Source organism: Zeugodacus cucurbitae, chromosome 2 (genome assembly GCF_028554725.1).
Source record: "Zeugodacus cucurbitae isolate PBARC_wt_2022May chromosome 2, idZeuCucr1.2, whole genome shotgun sequence".
Taxonomy (NCBI): Eukaryota; Metazoa; Arthropoda; class Insecta; order Diptera; family Tephritidae; genus Zeugodacus; species Zeugodacus cucurbitae.
The window spans coordinates 30,698,446-30,725,219 of NC_071667.1; the positions used below are offsets into that span (position 1 = coordinate 30,698,446).

Genomic DNA, 26,774 nt, shown 5'->3' on the forward strand with positions numbered 1-26,774 from the left:
TTGTTAGAATAAGCTCTCAAACTGTGTTATCAGCTGTATCGTAGTCCACTTGGTCTTATGAAATCGCATTGTGTGATGTTAAAAATGCTAGTGGATTTCCAATATCATTAAGCTTTGGAATAAAATTGTTTATCAAAATAAGTTATGTCAGCTCAATACAAAAGATTTCTTAAAGTTCTGGAGAAGTGGCCGACGGACAAAACGAAAGTAGGCAGGTATGCAACCCACATCATAAGTTTTCATCAATCCATTCTCACATTGTAGCAGCACGTTATCTAATGTACTTACGATAAACTAAATTCTACTAGTCAAGACTATTGTTTATTACTCAAGGTACTCGATTTTTGTTTAATAGTTTAGTAGTGCATCTTGAGTATAGCTTATTTGGCTTTTCGTTTGATTATGGACTTACTTGATTTGTATTGGTATTGTACTACTATAATTACAATACTATTTATTATACATATAGAGGTGGTGTAGTTAAAAGTTAGTTAAATTGACGCAATATTCATTTTTGTGTCATTGTTATTTAGTCTCCCAATAAGTCAAAAGTTTTATACAGTGTGTTTAGTGGTACTATTAAAAATGTGCTCCAAATACGCATATCAAAAAATTTCTGAAGAATATATTCTTGGGGTGTCTGAGTAAGTTAAATACTTAGAACGTGTAAGTGTAAAACGAATTTGTAAGGCGATTGGTTTATTCATATTTCTCTTTTATGTTACTCGGTATTTATATGATGAAATTCAACATTTTTAATGTTCACAAAAATCAATATTAGCAATTGTAAGGAAATCAATAAGAAGAAGCTCAGGTGCCTCACCGCAATTCCGCAGAACTCTCAGCATTCCGAAGACAAGATTCTCATCTTTGTGGCAAATTGATTTGTTGTTGTTGTAGCGGTTACCCAAACCTGCTTGAACCGGCAAGCATAAATTAATTGTCATCGAAGGCATCTAACGGCAGGCACAGGAAACGAGCTGTAATCTGTAGCCGTTTGCTTTTATTTCTCATGCTTTACTGACATGTGTTTGTACTTTCTGTACCATAAGTACAAATATACAAATGCAAGATTGTAATTATTTTCACTTACTATTTGTTAATTGAAACAAAAAAAAATTAGTCTACACATTTTTTTACTTGAACTGAGTAATTGTTACAAAATCTTAAAGTTTCGTATAAACATAAAATATAATTTCTGCACATATATTTTATTAAATAGATCTGTATCGTACATTTGAAAGCGTGTTTACTGCTACAGTTACACATACTCCTCGTTATTAATATTATAATCGCTATTTTGATGTTTCTATTATTTCTAATATATATTTATCGAACTCTAATAGGGACTTGGGGGAGCAGATACGAAAGCAAGTACAAATTCTCTCTAATCCAGCTGGCCTAACTGCTGAGGCCAATGTCAAATTAAATGAACAAATTGATTCTTTAGAAAGATTAGCTAGTAACATTTACGCAAAGAAATATCAGCGGAGGTACACTTCTACAGCAACAGGATTGACAGCGGAACAATGCAGTCAAGTGTTGTCGTCTGAATTTTTACAGTACCTCAATGATGAAAAATCAAGTGAAACGGTTAAAACCGATTAATATACTATAAGAATAACTGTAATAAAAATAAAAAAAAAAAACAATAGTTTATAATAACAAGTGACGCCAAATATCTTATTATTGATAATGTTTCATCGCGTCAACCAAGCCTTAATTTATATGAGGTCTAACTACAACACTGTGTCGAATAGCTCTGTTGAAAATTTAGTTAGACATGTACCTGTGCTCTGTGAGCAAGCGATTAACTATCTTAACCCTGGTCCTGGAAAAGTTTTCATTGACATGACTTTCGGTGCCGGAGGTCACACTAAACAACTTTTAGAAAAACATAACGATATAAAAGTATTCGCTCTTGATCGGGATCCGGTAGCTAATGAACTCGCCATTTCTTTAAGTGAAGAATATCCAAATAGACTTATACCACTATTGGGAAAATTCTCTGATTTACCAAAACTTTTAAAAGAGCATAAAATAAAGAAACATTCTATTGATGGAATACTGTTCGATTTCGGTTGCTCGTCGATGCAATTTGACGAAGCAGAGCGTGGGTTTTCTATTTCTAAAAATGGCCCTTTGGACATGCGCATGGATCGAGGACGGAATAGTGAACAAGTTACAGCCGCAGATGTTCTTGCTCGTGCAGAGGAGGGTGACCTAGTGAAAATATTGCGAATGTACGGTGAAGAAAAAGGTGCTAAAAAAATAGCACGTGCGATTATAGAGGCTCGCTCTTTTTATAAGATTGAAACAACCAAACAGCTTTCTGATTTGGTTGCCTCGTGTCTTCAAGATACATATCGATTGGACAAAATTCAACGGCCCACCCACGTAGCCACAAAGACGTTCCAGGCATTGCGTATATTTATTAATAATGAATTAAATGAAATCAATTACGGAATGATTTTAGCTAACGATTATTTGAGACAAGAAGGCCGACTTGTTGCTATAACGTTTCATTCACTTGAGGACACAATAGTAAAGCGTCATATAAATGGGAATGTTATCGAGGGACTTGCAAATCCGGTGCCTTTGAAATATTGTGGTCATGATATATCACACGATAAGGAATTAATAGAAATGTTTGTAAGATCAAATTGGAAACAGCTTCATAAACATGTAGTTCTTCCTAACGAAGAAGAAGTGACGAAAAACAGCCGAAGTAGATCTGCCAAGCTGCGAGCCGCAATTAAAGTAAAATGACACGGTTGAAATGATCGTAATAATGTTTAAAATAAATATACAAATGTTTATATAAGTAATTAGGTACATTTTTAAGAATGTCACTGAAAATTAATATAAATTACAACACATTGTAGAAAGGAAGAAAAAATAAATACATTTTTAAAACGAATAATTTAATATACTTCAGAATCTTTTTACATGTAAACACCATCCATTTTAGTTAATAGAATTTAATAAATTATCTCTTTGCCTTCAATGCCTTTATGTCCAGGCACCCAGTAGAAGTGAAGACACATGTTCCTAGCAACTCTCTCCACTGCCACCCTGGTATCCAACACACTTTTGGCCGAAATGCAAATGTAGGTTGTTGCCTTGATTGCTGCTTGACAGTCGACGTAGATATTTACTTTGGAGTAGCCGGCTGCTGTATTGAGAGCTAGCTGTGCGGCTTTCCCAATAGCAAACACCTCCGCTTGAAAGATACTGCAGTGGTTCGGAAGTTTATCTAAGCCGAACTAAGCCATATTTGACCGATCCTTAGCTTATTCCTTTTACTTCTTTCGAATGTCACTCAAATCAATGTTTCGTTCTTTTACTTTTTTGATATTTTAAGGCTCAAAATATGAATTCTTCTGTTCACTTTTTAAAACACAGTTTGATTTATATTTGACTAAACCAATCATTCCTCACGATAATAATATAAAGTCTATTATAAAGAAAATTATTACTTTTCCATTAAATGTACGATATTATTTAACACAGGTATAATGATCCGATTTATGTCAAAATGCACAGTTTTGTTCAACAACTTATTGTTCAAAGCTGGCTCTTTCTAAGCAATTGCTTTTTGCAGATGCTTCGAGATATAAATTTCGAATATTTTCGAATATTGGTCTCTGAGCTTCTATTTGTCCTTAAAGAAAATAAGCTGACGTAGCAACAAGCTTGAAGAGAACGCGAATAACTTTTTTTCTACCTACATACATATATATTTAAATAATAAGCTATATAATTTTGAATACTAATTAAATTCAAACAAATGTACATAGTGACACGCACCTTCGTATATATGAACTGAGCTTTTTTTACTTATTTTGCGATGTTATTTGTTATTGTTAGTTTACTTAATAAGTTTGAATCGGTCGGACACTACTAATTTCATATTCAACATTTGAATTTACAATTTAAACAAGTAAGGAAGGGCTAAGTTCGGGTGTCATCGAACATTTTACTCTCACGCAATTTATTGATATAATTTAATTAATATAACACACTATTTGACCCACATATTCGGCAAATATATGTTATAAAGTCCATTGAAAGCTGGAAACCCTAATATTAGATATGCGGGAGCTAGGAGAAGTTGAGACCCGATTTCATTGATTTTTGGCACGGAGATATATTATTGGAAAAAAAAGATTTTCCCTTTGTATTTTTTCAAAATATATGTGAGACTTACCTATATTTTCGGTAAACAATTTTTTAAAAGCACTGAGGTCCTCATGTTCCATATCGGGCCTTGAAAACTTATGTTCCGATTTCGGCGATTTTTAGAAAGGGTCTACCACACTATCAATGCAGTATTTGTGCAAAGTTTTGTTCCGATATCTTCACTAGTGCTTACTTTGTATATTGTAAAGTAAACTATTTAGATCGACTGCAAAGTTTTGGTATATGGGAAGTAGTCGTGGTTGTGAACCGATTTCAAATATGCCCCTTCATAGTTCATAGTGTGATCCTTTGTACCAAAAATTACGATCATAGCTTTATTTATAACTTAGTTATGGTACATTATGTGTTTTCGGTTTTCGCCGTTTTGTGCGCGTGGCAGTGGTCCGATTTCGCCCATCTTCGTATGGTGCCAAGAAACACGTGTACCAAATTGTTAAAAATCTTAAGTTACAGCTTGCACAGACGAGCGGACAGACGGACATCCGTATTTGAACTCCACTCTTCACCCTGATCACTTTGGCATATATAACCCTATATCTAACTCGTTTAGTTTTGGGTGTTACATACAACCGTTATGTGAACATAACTATTATACTCTCTTAGCAACTTTGTTGCTAGCAACTGCGAGAGTATAAAAATTAGTATAATAACATAAACTAAACCGACCCGAAATTATTTGCCCGCCTTAGAGACTTTCAAACTGCGAGAGTATAAAATGTTCGGTTACACTCGAACCCTTCCTTACTTGTTGAAGGCTAATTGATAGAATATCAAATGTTTTCCCTAAAGTAATTACTCGTTCAAAATCTATTGTACTGATGTTTAACAGTATCTGCCAATTAAATGCTCCTATTACGGCTTATAATTCAACCTCTCTACAGTTGAAGTTTGGAAATTCCGTATTAATGAAGTCGACAAAAATCAATTGAATTATTATTATATTTTAACTTTTTTAGTATTATCGTTGACAACTCTGCTAGTGGGGTTGTCTCCAACAGTAAAAACTGAAAACTTCTTACCAACAGTTGTATAATTAATTGTGAGAAGTATATGTATTTAGAATGTTTTCTGTTAGCAAGTGTTCTGTAAAAGTGAACATAACTTCCGAACTTGAGTATGTGGATGTAAAAAATTGGTACACCTTTTATTTTAACTACTAACAAAATTATTTTGCTTTTATTGAGTCTTCTATTCGACATTTCGTCTCTGTATCCATAATGTTTATTTATTACCAGACATCTCACAACCGACCAAATTTTTATTTTTTTCTATTCTATTTTCCGCTATTCCGTGAAGCAACGCAACGTCCAACCCATTTTTTTCCTAAATAGTGAAATTATTTGCAGTTTATCTATTAAATTCGCTTATCTCTATTAACGCTAACCAATTCAAATGACAAATGAATTTAGTCGTACTATACTCCAGCCGATTGGATATTCTGTTCTTATTTTATTGTCCACCTTCACATACTTCACATTGACAATAATCGGGGAATTCCCAAAAAACGATTTATCTGCGGAGTTGTCACACATATTTTTTTGTGTAGGATACCGTTAACAAATAAAATTTCAATCGAATATTACCAGGTTAAGGGTACTTATTTTCTCGTCCGACACTGTGTGTTTCTCATAATACATTTTTTTTACATAACGTATTTCCTTTTTCGAGTGTCTGATTTAATTCATATTTACAGTGGAACTTCTCTAACTCGAATCACCATAATCCACAAAAACCCTCGAGTTAGAGAGACTTCGAGTTATAGAAATGTTCTTTAAAACATGAGTTTTTCAAAAAGCTGTAAAATATAGATTTATACACAGTTTAAGTTATTTACTTCGCATAAAGTTTTATTTAAATACATTAACACATGTTTTCTATAATTTTGTTTGTTGCACTTAGCTATTGTTTGGCTCTTGACATCTGTATATCACGCCTTTGTTACACGATTTATGAAATCTATAAGTGTAATATCATTTATCTCGTTCACCTCCTTACATTATGGCCTGGTCGAAAAGTTCGATTTCGAGTTATAGAAGTTCAAGTTATGGAAGGAAATTTGATTTCTAAACGCTATTGCCAATTCAAAAGTTCGAGTTATGGAGATCTTCGAGTTATAGAAGTTCGAGTTATGGAAGTTCCACTATATTTGCATTTCTTCTCCCAGTTTTTTTTTTCAAAATCAAGATATTTATCTATACTACTATTATACTAAGAAAATATTTGTATGTATGTTTGTGTTGAATAAACTCGAAAACTACTGTGCCGATTTCAAAAATTATTTCGCCAGTGGAAAGCTACATTCACCCCGAGTAACATAGGCTATATTTATTGCTAGAATCTTAACTTTCTGGAAATAGTTCCCATGTGAGGGTATCAAAAAGACTATTTGATGGAGAGTCTTAATCTGAAAATCGTTTTGCAAGTCATACCTTCTTTTAATAACGAGCGAGCTGCTTGCTGAAAAAAATTTCAAAACCTCCCACGTAAAGTTAAAGTTATTTAAAATTCTTATAACATAAGTCGGTAAATCATATTTACAAATGTCCTACCCGACACATACTGGTATGTACATATCGCTCATTTACTTGAATAGTGTCACAACTCAAAAAAGTGAAATTGCACACATTTCTGCATACTCAACTCAAAAATCGACTTTTTTGAGTTGTGACACTATTCAAGTAAATGAGCGATATGTAGATGATAATTCCATTAGTCTACAATTTTAGCTCAAACAAATGTGATCATAACAATTTTTTATATATGTATACATATGAATGCATAACAATTTAAATGAAAACCGTGAAAATGTATGGTCTCAATGGATTTCGATGATGTCAAGTGGAAAGTTGTCGTCGATTTCGCCCATTTTTAAACGATGATATAATGATAATCTTTAGATTGCTCGTGGTAGTTGTATCTATATTTTAAATCATTTTACTAACACACATAAAAACATAATACGCTTAGTCTCCTGCTGTTTTCTTTCAATTTAATAACAATATTTTTGATAACGATTTCAAATGCTTATTAGAAAAGTTTTTACAAACTTGAAAATTTTAATTCTCTTAAGTTTGTAAATATCTCTCTACCAATTATGACTATATAATATCACCTTATTAAATATTTTTTGCTTTTTTTGAGCGTTTGTTATTGCGCGTGTACGAGTGCAAAACATTCTTTCTATTTATACACGTTTTTTATTTGGTATTATACCTTATCTCTCGAAGAATTAGAAAGATAACTCGAACTGTTATATGTAAGAAAATATGCAAATATGTATATACGTATGTTAGTATATAACATATATAAGTAAAATAAATATATTTGCGAATTATATCGCCTTATCTTCTAAAACACCGGGAAGATTATATAACACAACTTATAAACAAAAGTTTGTGTATATAGTAAAAAAGTTTGTATATAATGTTTGCATTAGGGTAGAGTTGATTTACAAAGAAAGTTCATACATTTCTGAACTTTTCCTATTTTCGGAATTTGTTCTGTTAGAACAGGTCAGTACTGAGTCCATTTGAAATAATTACCGAACCTATGTAGGAAGGTATGAGTCTTTATTATAATTAAAACAAATGAAATATATAAATAATTTATTGAGTTCATTATTAATCGCTTCGATGTGTTTTTGGAGTGTCCTAATAAGTGTGCACGCGTACGTGAAGACTCTCATACATAATAGTTGTGGCTAATACGATTATTTGTTGTTATAAGAGAAATAGTAGAGTTCTCAGCGTATCCATTGTACGTTGATATATCAGAATCAACTTTATAGTGACAATTCCAAAACACCAAATATTGTAAGTGTACATTTTTATAAATATCAATGAAAATTACAAGGTACAACATACCGATGAAACCGAACACACCAAATTAGTGTTTATTACTTTGTTATATGTATACCGATAGCACTTCTCCCTCGATTTATGCTGCGTCTTGATAGTAATAATTGTATAAAATCGGTTTTAAACATGTCATGAAACATTTTGAGTCTGAATACGTTTTGAGCGTCAAATACGTGTTCTATATCTTATATATATATCTTATCCGAATACCCTCCAAATAAAAAAAAAAATAATTTTTATAGGCAAAGATGGGACGTTTCCATATTGCTCATTTACATGAATAGTGTCATAACTCAAAAAAACACGATTTTTGAGTTGAATATGCAGAAACGTGCGCAATTTCATCGTTCATATTATATACAAATTTCATTCCGATGCGTAGGAAAATAAACCGTGAAATAAGAATGTGCCGTTATTAAGCTTGTTACATTGCATTACGTTGCATTTTTAACCACAACAACGACACATCTCAGTTGTGCCAGAATTAGATACAATTTTTTTTTTACAAAATAACAACATAGTTTATGTTCCAAGGTGAATTTGATTTTGTTTTCAGAAAGAACGAAATATTTTGTATTACAGCGATATTGGTGAAAAAGTGATTACATTTTTCATGTTGCATTTTTCGGCAAAAACGACACATTTAACTTATGACGGCGAAATTGATTTATATTTTTCACAAATGACGACATAGTTTATGCCTAAGAAAAAGCCTTAGAACGCTCTATTTAGTCCACTTATGCTCAGCATTGTATTTAACATATTACACCACACTAGTTTAGCCAATAAACTTATCGGGTTTTTCTATATTCACTAAATAAGAAACAATTGAAAACTTCTAACCGCTCTCGTGAAAAATCGACTCTTTTGAGTTGTGACACTATTCATGTAAATGAGCGATATAATAATATGATAATTGGCAGGGCAGACAAAAATATGCATTTGCTTGAAAATGCTTATTTTGCATATTTTATACAATCCGTTGACAATTCTAAGTATTTTGACAAATAAGTTAAGAAAATTCGGTAACACTGTACAATTCGGTCTTCAAAAGGAAAGTTTGGTATAATAAATTAGTGGAAATAAATAAAGCAATTTTCTACAATGCGCCAATAAGTGACGAAAATGCTGCCGAGCGAAATTCCACACATAGAATTTATACTTTGCACGTGTGCAGATGTGAAAGATCGCTTTCTATTTATGGAAATATACTTACTAATTTTCAGTTGAAAATCTTAAATATTATAACTATAATATTGGTATACTTCAGTAATTACTTGAATTGGTTTGTGGCCAATGTATCAGTACTTGTAGATTTGTTTTATTAATTTGAACATATTTTTTTTTAATATTAAGTTACTACATTAATTTTTGTATAATTACAAACAAAATAAATCATCCGTAATAACTATCTCAAAAATGCCTATATTGAGAGCATATTTTCGCCCTTTTAAAGCATATTTAAGCGATTAAATTCGGATTTTTCTTGAATATGTTTGTCTGCGCTGATAATGACATTTAAAACGTAATATGGATCCAAGACTCTTCTGTACTTCAACTATTTTACTTTTGCTCTCTACCTAGTGCTCCACCGCGTATCAAAAATATTTTAACTCTATTTAATTCACTTAAATTCAGTGTACTTCAGCAGTTTGCAAACATTACATATCTCTAATTGTTAAATAACAAAAATTATTTACTGTACACCTGTACGTAAATTTGTCCGACCAGTTATCATTTACACTCAAAAATATAAGAGAACCACGAAGAATTCAAAAAGATAATTTGTAAGGCTTCTTTGCCATTGCCACTTTGCAGATCAGATATAATACATATATACAATATACATAATATTTAAAAGTAACAAACTGTCAGCCCGTTTCATCACGCCCATTTTACGCTCATACAAATATTATCAAAACGTTTAGGTGATAGCATGTGCAATCAGTTGTGGAATAACAAATCATTTTCTTGCCTGACCCGAAGATCACTTCGATATTCCAGTACAAACCGAATTTAGTTTCTGTTGCTAATCAGATCGGACTACAAATTCGTTAAACACTAGCCATAAAAGTGCATTTCGCTTTTAACATTTGAATTGAACGGTTGAGACTAAGTTTTGAGAACGAGAGCACTCTTGAAAGTGTCACATATTTTTAAACGGACTTTTTTGTGCTTTAGATCCTTTCGAGAAACTTTAACAAATAGGATGTCAGGAACCGCCAAACTGATTTCAGGCACCGAAGTGGCCAAGTAAGTGTTATTGTGATACGGAATTTAAATGAGCGGGTCAGACTTAACATTTTTCATTCGTTCTTAAGTGAAATTCGTGCGTCTTTAAGACAACAAATTGAAGATGTAAAAGCTAAGCTTCCCAGTTTTGCCCCTGGCCTGCGAATTCTACAAGTTGGTGGCCGTGAAGATTCAAACGTTTACATTCGCATGAAGATAAAGGCTGCCACAGAAATTGGTATTACCGTGGAGCACATTAAACTTCCACGCACTGTGGCCGAAGTCGCGCTACTTGAGAAGGTGAGTTATGCGGACAGTGAAGTGTTTATTTTAAAAAGTTTATCAATAATAAATCAATCATCAACTAGTCCTCAGATAAATTAACAGTGATAATCAGAAACTGTTGTACGCAAAGTTTTTTTGCATACGTATAAATATTATCACACATGTATACTTGTACATCGAAAAATTATCTATTCTAGATAACGGAACTTAATTTGGACCCCAATGTACATGGCATTATAGTGCAAATGCCACTTGATTCTGAGACTAAAATCGATTCTCATAAGATAACCGATGCTGTTTGCCCAGATAAGGATGTCGATGGGCTTCATACCGTTAATGAAGGACGTGTCTCTATCGGAGATTTAAATGGATTTTTGCCTTGTACACCATGGGGCTGCATTGAGCTGATTAAACGCACGGGTGTTCAAATCGCAGGCGCTCAAGCTGTGGTTCTGGGTAGAAGTAAAATTGTTGGTACTCCTGTATCACAGCTATTGAAGTGGGAGCACGCCACTGTAACCGTTTGCCACTCCAAAACCAAAAACCTGGAACAAATTGTAAGTAAACAGTAGAATATGATCATTACTGATCATTACTTTTCTAAAATTAATTTATTATTACACATTTTGCAGACAAAATATTAGCTTTATTATATAATATTTTCCATATTAAAAAACGAACAAAAGAATGAAGAGACACTTTCAAAGTTCAAAATCAATGTTTAGAATAATTTCAAAATTTAATAAATTATTAAAAAAAACATTTGGTATTTTGGATAATTCTGGTTCTTCAAATTTTGTTTACGATATATCTCTGTTTATTTTTATCGTCATGAAATATTTATTTCCAGTGCCGAAACGCCGACATTCTTGTTGTTGCCATTGGTGTACCAGAACTGGTAAAGGGAAGCTGGATTAAACCAGGCGCTGTTGTTATTGACTGTGGCATTAACGTGAAACCAGGTAATATATTCAATGTACATATATGAGTATATGTAAAACCATACATATATTTATGTTATTGTTACGAGTTAACTGCGATTCCAGTTTTATTTCTTATTTTAAAATATTTTCGATAATACAGTTATTTCATTCATAGCATTAGATCTATATTAAAAAAAAATTCTTTCATAATTCGTGTATTGTTTGTACGGTATGCTTCTCCCGGAGTAAGCTGGTGTACGTGATTGTTTAAAAGTGTAGATTGAGATAAGAATACCACAGAGATGGTCACTAAGTAGTTCGACAGATTATTCATTGTATTTAAGTTGTTATCAGTTTTTGTTGTTTGGCCCTCAGGTCAGCACTTACGTAAACAAGTTCTCGTGATTTCAGTAGGAGCATCAAAACAGCGCGCGATGTCATATCTTCACAGCCAAAGCTATTAATTTTTAAATAACAAAAAATGCATCTGCTCTAGTCAAGCGAAGTAATATTGTACATGTTTTAGACTCTGCAAAGCAAGGAGGTTCTCGACTGGTCGGTGATGTACTATTTGACGAGGCAAAACAAGTTGCTTCATTTATAACTCCAGTACCTGGCGGCGTGGGACCCATGACTGTAGCCATGCTGATGAAAAACACGGTTCGTTCGGCTTTGTCTGCTGCTGAAAAATTAGTACAAATCACTTGGGATTTGGCACCGCTTACCTTGGCTAAAGTTCGACCTGTGCCATCGTAAGTGTTTTTTGTTTTGTTTCTTTTTTGTGTTTTATTAGTTATTAAATCCACAAATAATTGTATTTGCAGAGATATCATTATTGCACGTTCCCAAAAGCCCAAACATATTTCTAATTTGGCTAGAGAAATTGGCTTGATAGATAGGGAAGTATCACTTTATGGAGACAAAAAAGCTAAAATCGCTTTAAGTACGGTAGACCGTTTGAAGAGTCGTTCCGATGGTTCCTACATAGTGGTAGCTGGGTTAGTATCCTTTATCTCTGTACAGATTTGCATTTTTGTTATACATTTTTATTTTTATTAGTATTACACCAACTCCCTTGGGTGAAGGTAAAAGTACAACACTGATTGGTCTTGTTCAGGCACTCTGTGCCCATAAGGGACGTAATGCAATTGCTTGCATGAGACAACCATCACAAGGTCCCACCTTTGGAATCAAAGGCGGAGCTGCTGGCGGTGGTTACGCACAAGTCATTCCCATGGATGAATTTAATTTGCATTTAACTGGCGATATCCATGCGGTTTCCGCAGCCAATAATTTGCTTGCCGCGCAATTGGATACCCGTATTTTCCATGAAAATACTCAAAAAGATCAATCACTATACGATCGGCAAGTGCCACGTATTAAAGGTCAGCGCAAATTTTCGAAAATCCAACTACGCCGTTTAGAACGGTTAGGTATTTCCAAAACCGATCCCGATTCATTAACGCCAGAAGAACAAAGCCGGTTTGCACGTTTGGATATCGATCCCGACACAATAATGTGGGAACGCGTTATTGATATTAACGATCGTTATTTACGTGAAGTAACAATTGGTCAATCGCCGACCGAAAAGAATTTCACTCGTAAAACGTCGTTTGCCATCTCGGTGGCTAGCGAAATAATGGCTGTGTTAGCACTTGCTACAGACATGGAGGATATGAAGCAGCGCCTGGCAAATATGGTAGTAGCATTTGATCGCAGTGGCAGACCTGTGACTGCCGATGATTTAGGTGTTACCGGTGCTTTGACTGTTCTGCTGAAGGATGCTTTGGAACCAACTTTAATGCAAACATTAGAAGGCACACCTGTTCTGGTGCACACTGGCCCATTTGCAAATATAGCGCATGGTTGTTCCTCAATTGTTGCTGACAGAATCGGACTAAAATTGGTGGGTGGAAAGGGTTTCGTATGCACAGAAGCTGGTTTCGGTTCGGATATCGGCATGGAGAAATTCTGCAATGTGAAATGTCGTTCTTCCGGTCTCAAACCGAATGCTATGGTGTTAGTAGCTACAGTTCGTGCTTTGAAAATGCACGGTGGTGGTGCTGCAGTAACCCCAGGAGCTCCACTGAACAAACAATACACCGAAGAGAATTTGGAATTGCTAGAGAAGGGATTACCTAACCTGCTTCAACACATTTCCAATGGTCAGAAATTCGGATTTCCTGTTATAGTAGCAATTAATCGCCACACGTAAGATATAATCTCCGACTTAAAAGACTTACAAAACTTACATAAAATGTTTATGCGTATCGTTAGGTCCGACACTGATGCTGAGCATAATCTCATCAAGCAAGCCGCATTGAAAGCTGGTGCCTTTGCAGCTGTTCTATGTACACATTGGAGCGATGGCGGTGAAGGTGCTTCTGAGCTGGCCGATGCGGTGATAAGAGCGTGCGAAGATCCCAGCGGATTTAAATTATTATATGACGTTAATTTACCTATAGAGGATAAAATGAATATAATTGCACAAAATATGTACGGTGCAGCGAAAGTTGAACTAACTCCAAAAGCTGTGGAATCTTTGAAAAAACTGAATGCAGCTGTAAGTATTATTGTATTATTAATAGAAATATCTAATATTTTTCAATAAATACGATTTGTGTTTAAGGGTTTCGCCACATTACCGGTTTGCATGTCTAAAACATCTGGCTCGCTAACTGGAGATGCCGCCATTAAAGGAGCACCCAAAGGATTTACTCTAACTGTGCAAGATGTCTACGTTTCAGCTGGTGCTGGTTTTGTCGTTGCTATGTGTGGAGAAATTACTAAAATGCCTGGTCTTTCAACTCGTCCCGCGATATACGACATTGATTTGAACACTGAAACTGGAGAAATTGAAGGATTGTTCTAATGCCTAAATTTCTTATTAACTTGTCGATGAAATTACCACTTTTTTACCATACTATAATAAATAATATGTAATAATTAAATGTATACATGTAGATACATAAAATATAATCAAAGCATTTTTTTTCAATTTTGACTTAATTTCTCAATTTGGGATTGTGGGTTTGCTATATGACCTAGCTAGCTAGTAATACTCAACAAGACAAGATTATTTAAATAGAATTCGTACTGTAGGTTTTATACGAGATTCAAAAGACCATGGCTTCAGTATATATTCTTCATATATTTTCGAATAAATTCGTATAATGATATTCAAAGAATTTCCGTGTAATTCTGTTCATAAAAACAATTAAAATACTTAAATTATTTAATTTTTTGTTTTATGACAAATGATAATTGCATATTTTTCACTATTGTAATACAATTATGATAATTACATAGGTTTTTCTTACTTTATACGAGTAAACCATAAATAAATATTTTCGAAAATTTAAAACCGCTCAATGTCACCATGTGAGTTTTTCTTCATTTCTTCCTTAACAGAGGTAACATTGAAACTTCTGCGCTCATATGTGTTATCCTAAACATATTGTAATGTATGAATTTCGTTAAATATTTTATTGAACAATATATATATGTACATACGTACCAACTTTTTCTCAAAACTTCTCATTTCGAATGTTGGATCATCATGTAAATCATATAAATCGTCATTTTCGTCTGAACTGCAATTGAAATTGTATATAATTCGTTAGTATATGAATAAACATATTTTCTAGGAAAATAAAAGACACCTGCTTGACTGGTCGTAAACACCCCTCAGTGGTAATTCACGGTTATCCGGATTAATCACCGGATTTGAACCTTCAACCGAAAAAAAGTTCGTATTCGGGATATTATGGCGGTTCAAAGCCGATGCTGTTGACCCGAACTCAGGGGCTTCGAATGCTTTTATTTGTCGCTTCAATGCGCGTATTTTCAACAGGAAAACTAGGATCAACGCAAGTGTAATTAACGCTAAAATTGTGCATGCAGCTATTAAAACGATCAGCACCCAATTATCAACAGTTGGAGCCGAAACTTTTTCCGAGACCAAGTGTGGTACGTCGTTCAGTATTAGTTGCCGTTTTTGCAATATATTTTGCAATTTTGAAACAAAAGCCAAATCGGTAGCATGCCTGTGGTGTTTATATAAGTTACAAAAGAACTGAACTATTATTTTAAATGATTACCTTTGTATCTCCAATCCATCTACTGGATCGTTATTATTGATGAAATGCGCAATTACATTTGTTATGAAAACCAAACCAAAACCGCTGTTATCGAGTCTACGAATACTAGAATGTACCTGGTTGGTAATGTCTACGATGAAGTCAACGTTGCACGTGTCATAACCGTACGCTTCTTGGAATATTTCGCGAATCTAACAATCCCAAATATTTAATTTATTTATTTTATTAGTACATTAATAAGAAGATCGATATGATAACTTTGAAAGAATGGAACATACAAATCCTACGTTGTTGCGGATAGCCACAATCGAGCTCAAGAACACAAACTTAACTCGATTTTTCTCAGACACAATATAAATCTTTATGGATGCAATTGTTCTATGGGGAGGGTCAAATGTGTCCTTAGCAACCACTTTTGCTTCAAAAAATCCATGCATATCCTTAGAGATGTAGTTCCCCAATGCCAAAACTCCAGTCGTATAATTCATAGTAAACAGCTTTGTTTTATGGTCGTCAATACCAACACCGACAGCTTCGATGGATGATTCGTCCATATTATAGAATACTGTATCATTCAGATCAACATCTTTCGCCTAAAAATTAAAAATTATCTCTCTGTGTGTTGCAAATGCAAACAATACATTGCCTTTACGACTAATATCTCCTTTCCAATTGCATCATTTACAGAGACTCCCCCTGAGTACAATACTTGAGAAAATATCGGCGCATTGTCATTCACATCGTTAACCTATAAGTGAATATCCATCAATCGATTACTTCTTTAATATATATAAAACGACAATTATCTCTTAAAATGAAAAAAAACAAACCCGAACAATTAATCAAAATTGTTGTACTAATTAAAAAATAATAATAATTATAATTATTATGTTATTAATTGTTAATTTTTCATACGATCGTGTCTAGCTAAAATCTTAAATTGAAACTCCCGCCTTTTGTTACTCACCCCTATAATTACGTCAAGCATGAAATTTTCATTTTTCGAGCCTGTGACGTTCCCATTCCTATCATTTGACACCTTAATGCGAATTCTGAGTTTAGGTTCAAATTCCCGATCTAATGGTGTAAGCAGCCGCAGTGAACGCGTATTTTTGTTCAATTGAAAATACTTCGCATGTTCCATAAAGACATCATCTAAAATGCAAAATTTTTTATTAGTATAGTATTTCTAGGTCTATAAAGATAACTAATCATACCTAAAATGAAATAGTACAATTTAAAAAGGTCCTCATTTTGCTCCAGGCCTTCATTTTTTGGATCATAAGCTTCAGGTATAAAACGCTCTTCTTCTAAACCTAATTCGTTTTCTAAGCAAATGCATTCTAAAATATAACATTCATATATTTGTAATTCTATACACACCTGTGAAGTTGGTGTAAAAGACCTGGTTGAGAAACACCGGATTTTCTGATTTGTCTACACAAACGATTTTAAGATTTTGAATTTCAGTAGAAGAACTACCACCACCATCCACTGCACGAACATTTAACTGGTTTAAAATGTAACAAAGTTATTTAAATTTTATTCAGGTCCTCATAATAGAAGCTACTTACAAATTAGTGTATGCATTTAAAGTAAGGAAGGGCTAAGTCCGGGTGTAACCGAATATTTTATACCTTTTATTTAGTATTTGAGGGCTGGGTGACATATTAGCCGATATATAGGGTATATAGGGAATTTTGAAAATCTTGACCCGACTTTACACATTTTTGACACAGAGGCACTATTAAAAAGAAAACATTTCCTCTGAATTTATTTAGAAGATTTGTGAGTTTTACCAAAAGTTTTGGGGGCTAGAGGCACCGAGGTCGTCATGTTCGGTATCTGTGGCCTTCAAAAGTTATAGACCGACTTCAACCATTTTTAGGGAAACTTTAGCATTTTACGAGATATATACACACGATTTCATTAATATACGATTTCTGCAATATGAGCCTCCCCATGATACCAGGGAACACTAGGGTGGCCCTTAGTTGTATAGAGGATAAAAAAGTTTCTGGATTCTCGATCGCACCCCCTAGAAATATGCGAATAGCCCAAAAACTAGTATATACAAAGTTTTGGGTCAATCAAAAAAGATTTAGAGGTTGCGCAAGGAGCTTGAAATCCTGAAAAAATAAGAATTTTTGCCATTTTTATGTCTCAGACTTCCATATTTCAAAGTCACACTATCCCTTTCTGCTTTTCCATACCGTAATAAGATAATAAGAATAACATTAGAACCGTTATAACGGTATATCACAAGCATGCGACGCTTGAGAATGCACCACATTAAATTTACTTTCATATTTGTATTTCTGTAACTCTATCATCAATCGACCGATTTTTAAGATTGTGGTAATTTTGGAAAGGTAATAAAATGCAGATCTTATTACGGTATGAAAACCAGATGGTGTGGCTTTGAAATATGGAGACATAAAAATGGCAAAAATTCTTAATTTTTCAGGATTTCAAGCTCCTTGCAAAACCTCTAAACCTTTTTTGATTGACCCAAAACTTTGTATATACTAGTTTTTGGGCTATTCGCATATTTCTAGGGGGTGCGATCGAGAATCGGAATACTTTGGAAAATAAGGGCCACCCTAGGGAACACGTGTAACAAGTTTCATCAAGATTTCTTAAATAATAATAGCTTTCTGAATGCTATCGTTAAGATTTCTTCATCCCAAGAAGGCAAAATATATTTTAACTCTGCACTTACAGTTATCACAGTTAGTGCGGATTATAATGGCTTGGGTTAAAGAAAACAGAACGAATCCTAATTTATAGCTAGCCAAGAACTGTTAGTTCAGAAGGACACAATATAATCTTCTTTTATTACTTATTATCTCATTCTTACATAATAAATACCGGCAAGAAGTTTATGGTTTATATAAAGACTAGATTGCTTCCGATTTTCTTTAACAATTTTAAAATACTGGTGTGCATCTGTGAAGAAAATAATGAAAAATACATACAGTGTCTGTTTTCTCTGTTTTATCAGGTGTTAATTTAGTATACCTTTGCTACTAATGTTGAATGTTATGTCACCATATTCTCCACCATCGGGGTCGTAGGCTTGAAATAAGGGAAGCCGTGTTAGACAATCTGCTTGATACAATGACTCACTTGGGTCCTGTAAAGTATAACTACATATGTATTAGTTTTGGTATGTGTTTATGGTATTGGATTCTAATTATATAATAGATAATTAGTATTAATTCTTGTACGATTTCATAATATGTTTTTGTAAAAAAAATTGTTTAACGGAATAGTGTCTTCTTTTAAAATTGTATACATATTTTATTATATACATATTTACCAAAGTCGTATCGCTTTATTAGGTTTAGGAAAAATTATTTTGGGCGCATGAAAGTTATATGCGTGTACATATAACCGATAACTAGAAGTATTAGTCAGAGAGGGTGTGCCATTATCAGATGCAGCAATTTCAATATTCCAAAGTCCGTAATAACCCTTTAAATCTCTATTGGTAATTAAATATCCATTGTTGTCCATTCGGAATAAGTCGTTGTAATTTTTTACATGAATTGCATTACTTTGGGCTGAAAGAAAATAATTTAACGTTTTGGTAATACATAGGTAGAAAAATTTTGAAGAATATTAAAAGCCTTGCAAAAGTTTAAACTTGTCTCCTGACTTACAATTAAATTTATTAATTTCTTAAGAGCAACTCTGGTTTTATAATAAAAGTTAGTGTGATGAAACATTTACCTGGTGAAATATTTAAGATGACAAATGTAATCTGTGAGTTGGGTGTATTCGCTTCATCGATGTCTTCAACATTTAGCGCGATCTTGCTGTAGGTTTCCTTCAATGATAGTAGTATTACTTAAAAGAAGGTAAATAGGACTCTACTATTAGAAATTATTTATAATTAATTTCTTTATTATTAGTATTTATAAATAATTTCTATTGGTGTTATTATAAATTCATTGGACGATTACCATCAAGTCAGTTTCTGAGAACTCCGGTGAGAACATTGAGGTAGGTGGCATTGCTGGTGCATTGTCATTGACATCCAACAGCGTTACATTTACAAAAGTAGATATTTGATTTACAGCTGAAAATTAACTCAGATATTCTAAACTTATTTTAAAATGTACATGAATAAATATTTAAGACTTATATACAATTTTTGTTAGATATAAACTTTTCGAATATACCTTGCACTTATGCAAATACAGTTAAATATCATAATTATGTTCTATGTTCCAATACATGTCCATCTCAATTAACGGTTAAGTGAACGAAACTTATTTCAAATTACAAAAGTTAAAAATAGTTCTTCATATTATTTATTATGTGAGTGTAAAAAGCTTATATAAGTATTAGGGCTCTTAAAATTATTCGAATAACCTGAAAACCGATTATTTTAATATCCGGTTTGTAACCGTTCGTACGAATATTAACCGATTAATGTTATGACTATTTGAATTAGGGCTCTTAAAATTATTCGATTAACCTGAAAACCGATTATTTGAATATCCGGTTTGTAACCGTTCGTACGAATATTAACCGGTTAGCACTATTCGGTTAGTCGCAATGTTCCGACTATTCGAATAGTCGTTCTACTGCGGTTATTCGAATAGTTATACTGTCACTATTCGAATAAATGAAAATTGTTTGCAGTCTAAAAGCCTTTGATTTTCCGTATTCCAGCCACTTTATCAGAATCAGAGAGGACGTTCTCCATTGCTGGAAACATTGTGACACCACGTAGAAGCTGCTTGCAACAAATGTTAACCTTTTAACATTCCTATATCAAAATAGACGTTTTATGACAAATAGTGATTTAATACATTCACCCAGTTGAAATGGTTAAAAATTAGTTTGTCATTACTTATTGGTTCCCGTGAACTCATTGTTATTTTTTGTATTTTAAAGCGAGTTTTTTGTTAGTTTTAATGTTTCACTTTTTTCAATAAAAATAAGAAAATTAATGAACTTGCACTATTCGAATAGTCGATAACGAATGGTTAACCGAATAGTTGAAAATGAGCGGTTAATCGAATAGTCGATGACTGACGACTATCCGAATAGTGCAAATCGAATATTATTATTCGAATAATGCCCTATTCGGTTAATTCGGTTAGTCGAATACCAAGAGCTCTAGTTTGAATAGTCGTTCTACTGCGACGTAGCTCTGCTGCGAGTATTTGAATATATGAAAATTGCTTGAAATCCAAGCGGCTTTTGATGTTTGTTTGTTTTTAATTTTTGAGTAAAATTAATGAACTTGTACTATTCCAATAGTCGGCAGCGAACGGATTACCGGATAGTCGGAAATTAGTTGTTAATCGAATAGTCGACGACTTATGACTATCCGGATACTGCAAACCGAATATTATTATTCGAATAATGCCCTAACCTGTGAATTCGGCTAGTCGATTAGTCGAATACCAAGAGCTCTAATATGTATGTCTACTTTTTTATATTCGTACTTACGTCCATTTTCAGAGCTGTGGTCTTTAATCTCAATTTCAATCAAATAAAACGTTACACCATTGTCTCTGTCTAAAACTGTATTATTTAGTAACCGTACTGATAGCACCCCATCCAGTTTATTTAAATAGAAAAGCTTATTGATCTCACTAGAACCCCCATTCACGATATTGTATTCCACTATATTATGTGGTGCTGGAATTAGACAAAGTAATTCATTTGAATTTGAGTATTGATTAGTTAGTTAAGACAGAACATGAATATTGTCACACCTTATTAGGGAATATCAAGTAAATTTTTAACATAGAAAATTTTTAATAGATAACAACTAAATCATTTATGCATAATTTAACAATTGACAAAACTGACACACATTTTTAATTTCACTCTCTTCCAATATAAACATTGATTCTAATATTCCTATTACCGTCTCTGTCATCGTCATGCGCTCTTATTTGAGTTATATAAAATCCAGTGCTGGCATTTTCGTAAACAGAAATATTTTGTTCAAAATTATCCAACTTCGGAATCTGGTTGTTAATATCTGTTATTTGTAAGGCAATCTGAAATTATATACATATAAATATATACATATCTGTGTCAATACATATTCATACTTATATACCTTTTCAGTTGTTATATGCTGTCCGTCCGTTAAAATAATATCATAGTTTAGGTTATAAATTTGCGGTATGTCACACTGTATGTTACCGCTGATGTATAAAACTCCGCTCTCACTGTTTATACTAATTAAACCATCTTCAGTAAAATTATCCAATGAACTGCAATTGAAATTTATTTTGTGGCATATGAGATGAATTATTGCATTATTTCAAATAATCAATTACCGTATGGCAAAATTAATATTATTATTGCCAGGACCATCGATATCGAATGCCGCAATTGTACCTGTGATTTTAAATTTCCATAAATTCTACAGATAAGATACATACATATGTAAAATTAACGAGAATATTTCTAAAATTACCTATAACAGTATTGATAGCTTCCATTTCTGGTATACTTTTGAAGCCTTCTAGAGAACCAACTTGGAATTGAGGCGCGTTGTCATTGGCGTCTTCTATTCGCACCACCAATATAGCTTAAGTAATTAATATTGTAATCAATATTGACACCGTCACTTTGTGCTTTGACTTAGAGGTATATACGAATATATATCTATATTGCTTTATAGTGAATCTTTCGTTTTTTTTAATATTTCTATTTTATATAAACGATTTTAAGTGTTTTGCAAATTTAATTACATACATACAAATTAGATACAAAACATAAAAAGTTATAATTTAACCCATTAATAGTATATATATTTTATTTCAAAAGGCCTCACAATATGAACAGAAATATTATAGATACTCCTTTTACTATTAATGTGTAGGTTTTGGAATCCTTACAACTTTTGATCTCAACATTTTTGCCCGATTTCATATGTTATCTCACCCTGTCATTAATATTATTTAATAATTTTTAACAAACCTGCTGCTGAATCATCATTGATTTCTTGATGGATATCTATAACTTCAATCACAAGAATGATAGTATCATATTCCTCATAATCTATTGGTCTATTAAATTGCGAATTAACACGTAAATAACCATGAATTGTATGGTTATTAGCGATTAATTCAGAATCAATTATAAAACATCTGTGAAACAAAATGTAATTTAAGGATAAGAAAAGTTAAACAATATATTGACTTAATCGTGTAGATACCCCATATATAGTTCTTTGGAAACTGACTTTCCGCTTTTGGTGGCATTGGATTTTCCCCAGTTAATTTTAAGATTCAATTTAGCTGTAGTGTCAGGATCGTAGGCCATAATTTTGTCCGTGAGAATAGTAAGGTTTTCTACATTTTCCATAACATAAATCGATGACTCTGGCTGACAAATTCAAATAAAAAATAAATAAATTAAACGAGTTTTATAACATTAACAAATATTTTATAAATAGAAACGACTAGATTTTTAAACTATATAATTACCACTCTCAAAATTGGAGTCTCGTCATTAATATCCAAAACATTAATGTTTAATTGCGCTTGTGTGCTATGCAGCTTATTGGAATATGATGTCACTAAGGAATCCATAGCTTTCACTTGTACCATTACTGTGCTTTGACGTTCAAAGTCAAAAACATCATCTCCACTTACGGTAATTTCCCCTGTGATGGCATTGATTTGAAAACCCGAAACATTGCCAACAATAGAATGACTTCGTAATAGGAAAACGATGTGTGTGTCTTAGTCAAAATATTTTGTATATTAATATCATTTACAATATACTTACATTACAACGTCATCAACATCTAAATCAATGGCAAATAACCTAGCTAAATATGTACCACCGCTGATGTTTTCGAAAACATTAATATCATACACTTCTTTCTCAAATGTGGGCCATTCATCGTTCCAATTAACAAGCTGAACTTGTAATATGGTAGAACTACTATGCGAGGTATTTCCTACTTCTTGGGAGACAATCTACAAACATTGAAACTCATTATTGTTTGTTTCAAAAGTTCATTTCGTAAAATTATCTATTTATAATAGGTTAATGATCTTTGACTAACACACATTTTTTTATGGAATTTACTAAATATTTAAATTAAAATAAAATTCATACTTACCACCAAATCAAAATGTCGCCAATCCTCGTTCTCATAATCCAAAAGCTCCGCACGTGCAACAGATATGGAGAAATTAGTTAGTTGATAACCTTGTGATGGCATTAATGAAAAAGCTTTCGAATATTTGACATCCACTGACAACCACGCGTTGAAAGTTCCATTTTCGCCCTAAAACATAATTAAAAAGTAAGTAAGGAAGCTAAAAAGTGTTATATAATTTCTTATTATATTTTATCAAATTTATTTTTAAATTATACGGTATCATTATCCATATAAGAAATGATGTTTATTTTATAAGTTTTTTTAATTAAAGAAAGAATGCAAATATAAACGAATTTCTGCGCATTTTCTAACTTTCTTATATGTATGCAATAAGTACTGTATATAACACGCTCTTATCTTACCAAGTCTTTATCCACAATATAGAACTGCTGCAATTGTATAACATCATATTTTGACTCCACCAATTGAATGGTGTTTGGATTTATAACTATTTCCGGGATATGATCGTTGAGATCTTGAATTACGAATGTAGTTAAACTTCGAATAGCCGAGCTGTCATCGTTGCATTTGTACGCACACGACTGGGATGGGAATGATTTTTTACAAGTTTTAAATTATTTATTTTTATAAGAAAAACCTACGTAAAATGTAAAGATTTCTTTATTTAACAGGTCCCTATCTATGGGCGAAACATGTAAACTTCCATTCTTAGAATCGATATTCATTAAATTAGAATCTGAAAATAAAATAATATTTATCAAGACAATCGTTTATGCCATTAATTTATACAAACACACAGTCCTCTTGGAACTCTAGACGATAGCAGACAGATGCATTAAGGGAAGTATCTACGTCAATAGCCATCAAGGAAAAGTACTGTAAAAATATTGTCGATTACTTAGTTATTCGGTAGAGTTTATATAAATAAGTCTAAATTCGAGTGAGTAACGTAGTTATGAATATATTTGTGAATGTGTGTTTACTTGTTCTTCCTTCTCATTAAAAATGGCAAATAATAACGGTGTAATCCATACTGGAGCACCTTTCTCTGCTCTTCCATATCGTGCTATACTTTGGTTAGTCGAATCGGTCATATTTAACTGTTTATTGTTGTCAAAATGTTTTAGGATTCTAAAAAATATTATATATATAATTAGATACATGATATAATTTTAAAGCGAATAGGTTTGGAAGTAATATATTTTTTTAACCTGCAGAAAGCGAAAATATCTCCATTGGCTTTAATTAAAACATCCCTGTTGTGTAGCCAATCATTATTGAGAAAGTAGCTTGATTTCCATTCCTGTAAAGATATTACTTATAAATTTACACATGTGATTGATACAAAATAACCAGCGTAAACTTTACCTCTTTCTGTCGTAGTTCCTTGTACAAGCTTTCAACGATTGCGGACTTGTTAGCTTCATTACTGAGTGTTGCTATTTGCAATCCTGTGATGGTGGAATTAATAAAATAGTTAGTTAGACAAAAACTAATGTTCTATACAATTAGACAATTTTTTCTCCTCATATAAGTAATAGGAAGAATCCCTAGAAAATATCATTTAACCTATGCTTAGAAAGTTTGTTGCATTGGTCAATGCTGCCTTCGTCGTACTGTAGAAAGCGGTTCTACTTCGGGTAGCGGTATGTGGAGGGGAAAAACACTGACAATCAAATGTAACACCAAAAATTTTGGGATTGTTTACGGTCGGAATTGGAATTTCACCAGGCTTCGGGCAGAGAGGAAGCAGGGAAAAAACGTTCTCCTCCCACTATGTTTCGAAATTCAGACTTGTCAGAACACCGTACTCAAGGCAATTATTAGATGTCTCTTGATGCCCCCTGACGAACATTGCATTGATATTATATATCAATACCTACGGTTCGAGAAACCAAGTTAAACAGCCACTTAGAACTCCTGAGGTGTGCAGATTTCAACGTTATGTTAGTAAAGATCACGAGAGAGATAGTGGTGGCATCCCAGTCTTCATATTTCATAACACCCTTTATCAAGTTATCAAGAGATCACTACTACAGTATGCCGACGACATCGAACAATACGTCGGCCAGATTTTGAACATAGAAAGTTACAGACATGCTTCTTCGACTCCCTCCCAGTGAACGGAGTCCTTGGAGTCAAACCACCACCTATCGCATCGGATATTGCAACAGACCAAAGTTCTTATCCACACTAAACCCAGACAAACCAAACCCATGTCTTAAATGCAACATCTTCAAGAATAATTTTCAAAATATTTGCAAAATTAAAATGTTTTAAGTTCACTTCTTCGGTATAATAAGTCCTAATAGTTCTTTTGAAAACGTATAAATGCAAATTGATTTAAAAATTGTAAATTACCTTCTATTTCCAATTGTATATGCAGTATTTGTATTGCCAAAAGCAACTGCTTTAATGACATTAAAACTACCATTGTTTGAAGATTTTTGCGAAATGTGCCGCAATGTTTTCGTGTTTCACCGTAGTTTGTGTCTCACATGAAAGTGATCTTTTCACTACTATCTTCGCAAATAACTACCAACCTCGATACAAAAGTTTCCAATTAACTAATGTTATCAAATATATGGTAAAATTTCATGCACTTATCAGTTAGAAATCGTGTATCATGTAGAAAGCATCTTTTCAATAGATAAAAAGACTCTAACATATATCAAATTGTTTTTTTTTTCAACTAAAATAATTTAATTTATAATCATAAATCCTATTTGCCTGACATACCTGGAGCTTACGAATAAGGTGCCATGGCACATGTTCCCCAAGGACGTTCTGAATATATTTATAAGAAAACATAATGCACCAATTGGATTTCTCTACTATGTTTAAGTAAAAACAATTTAGAAACCGCAATAATTAAGTGTGTTATTCCACATTTTGAAAACAAAAAAATAATATTGTGTATGAATTTGTATTTACTATAAACTGCTAGGTATGTACTAAATGCCAATTTAGAAACGGCAAATAATTAAGAGTTATTCCAATTTTGAAAAAAAATATATATATTTTGTATGAATTTGTATTTACTTTAAACTGCTCGGTA

General features: G+C 32.9%; 3 protein-coding genes across 7 annotated transcripts; 2 read left to right on the plus strand and 1 right to left on the minus strand.

Annotated features, from left to right (window-relative positions):
• On the plus strand, window positions 1-14,498 carry LOC105215698 (C-1-tetrahydrofolate synthase, cytoplasmic). Of its 3 annotated transcripts, none has more exons than XM_029042599.2 (10): window positions 40-215; window positions 10,242-10,313; window positions 10,382-10,592; window positions 10,775-11,134; window positions 11,428-11,539; window positions 12,027-12,252; window positions 12,325-12,498; window positions 12,560-13,711; window positions 13,778-14,063; window positions 14,130-14,498. In XM_029042599.2, the coding sequence occupies exons 1-10, from the start codon at window positions 145-147 to the stop codon at window positions 14,370-14,372; spliced, it is 2,907 nt and encodes a 968-aa protein (XP_028898432.2). In that variant the 5' UTR covers window positions 40-144; the 3' UTR covers window positions 14,373-14,498. The 3 variants fall into 3 exon arrangements, with proteins under 3 accessions (XP_054082114.1, XP_028898432.2, XP_011188046.2); XM_011189744.3 differs by lacking the exon at window positions 40-215 and adding an exon at window positions 483-644; XM_054226139.1 differs by lacking the exons at window positions 10,242-10,313; window positions 10,382-10,592; window positions 10,775-11,134; ... (4 more) ...; window positions 13,778-14,063; window positions 14,130-14,498 and adding an exon at window positions 1,347-1,735 and having other exon boundaries at window positions 1-215.
• LOC105215700 (probable methyltransferase-like protein 15 homolog) lies at window positions 1,696-2,923 on the plus strand. Its single transcript, XM_011189746.3, has one exon. It carries the CDS (start codon window positions 1,696-1,698, stop codon window positions 2,767-2,769), a length of 1,074 nt encoding a protein of 357 aa, XP_011188048.2. The 3' UTR covers window positions 2,770-2,923.
• On the minus strand, window positions 14,265-26,648 carry LOC105215795 (cadherin-23). Of its 3 annotated transcripts, none has more exons than XM_054226137.1 (31): window positions 26,078-26,648; window positions 25,085-25,167; window positions 24,928-25,019; window positions 24,700-24,847; window positions 24,514-24,592; window positions 24,358-24,452; window positions 24,118-24,297; window positions 23,714-23,881; window positions 23,374-23,567; window positions 23,070-23,298; window positions 22,799-22,968; window positions 22,561-22,730; window positions 22,055-22,168; window positions 21,915-21,975; window positions 21,692-21,848; window positions 21,494-21,629; window positions 21,070-21,261; window positions 19,569-19,684; window positions 19,336-19,432; window positions 18,923-19,166; window positions 18,622-18,749; window positions 18,461-18,549; window positions 16,984-17,110; window positions 16,818-16,916; window positions 16,568-16,755; window positions 16,247-16,348; window positions 15,879-16,193; window positions 15,601-15,791; window positions 15,163-15,546; window positions 15,018-15,093; window positions 14,265-14,948 (listed from the first exon to the last, which is right to left on the minus strand). In XM_054226137.1, exons 1-31 carry the CDS (start codon window positions 26,148-26,150, stop codon window positions 14,859-14,861), a joined length of 4,587 nt encoding a protein of 1,528 aa, XP_054082112.1. In that variant the 5' UTR covers window positions 26,151-26,648; the 3' UTR covers window positions 14,265-14,858. The 3 variants fall into 3 exon arrangements, with proteins under 3 accessions (XP_054082112.1, XP_011188220.2, XP_054082113.1); XM_011189918.3 differs by having other exon boundaries at window positions 16,818-16,928; XM_054226138.1 differs by lacking the exon at window positions 19,569-19,684 and having other exon boundaries at window positions 16,818-16,928; window positions 19,336-19,452.
• Window positions 26,649-26,774: the final 126 nt, after the last annotated feature.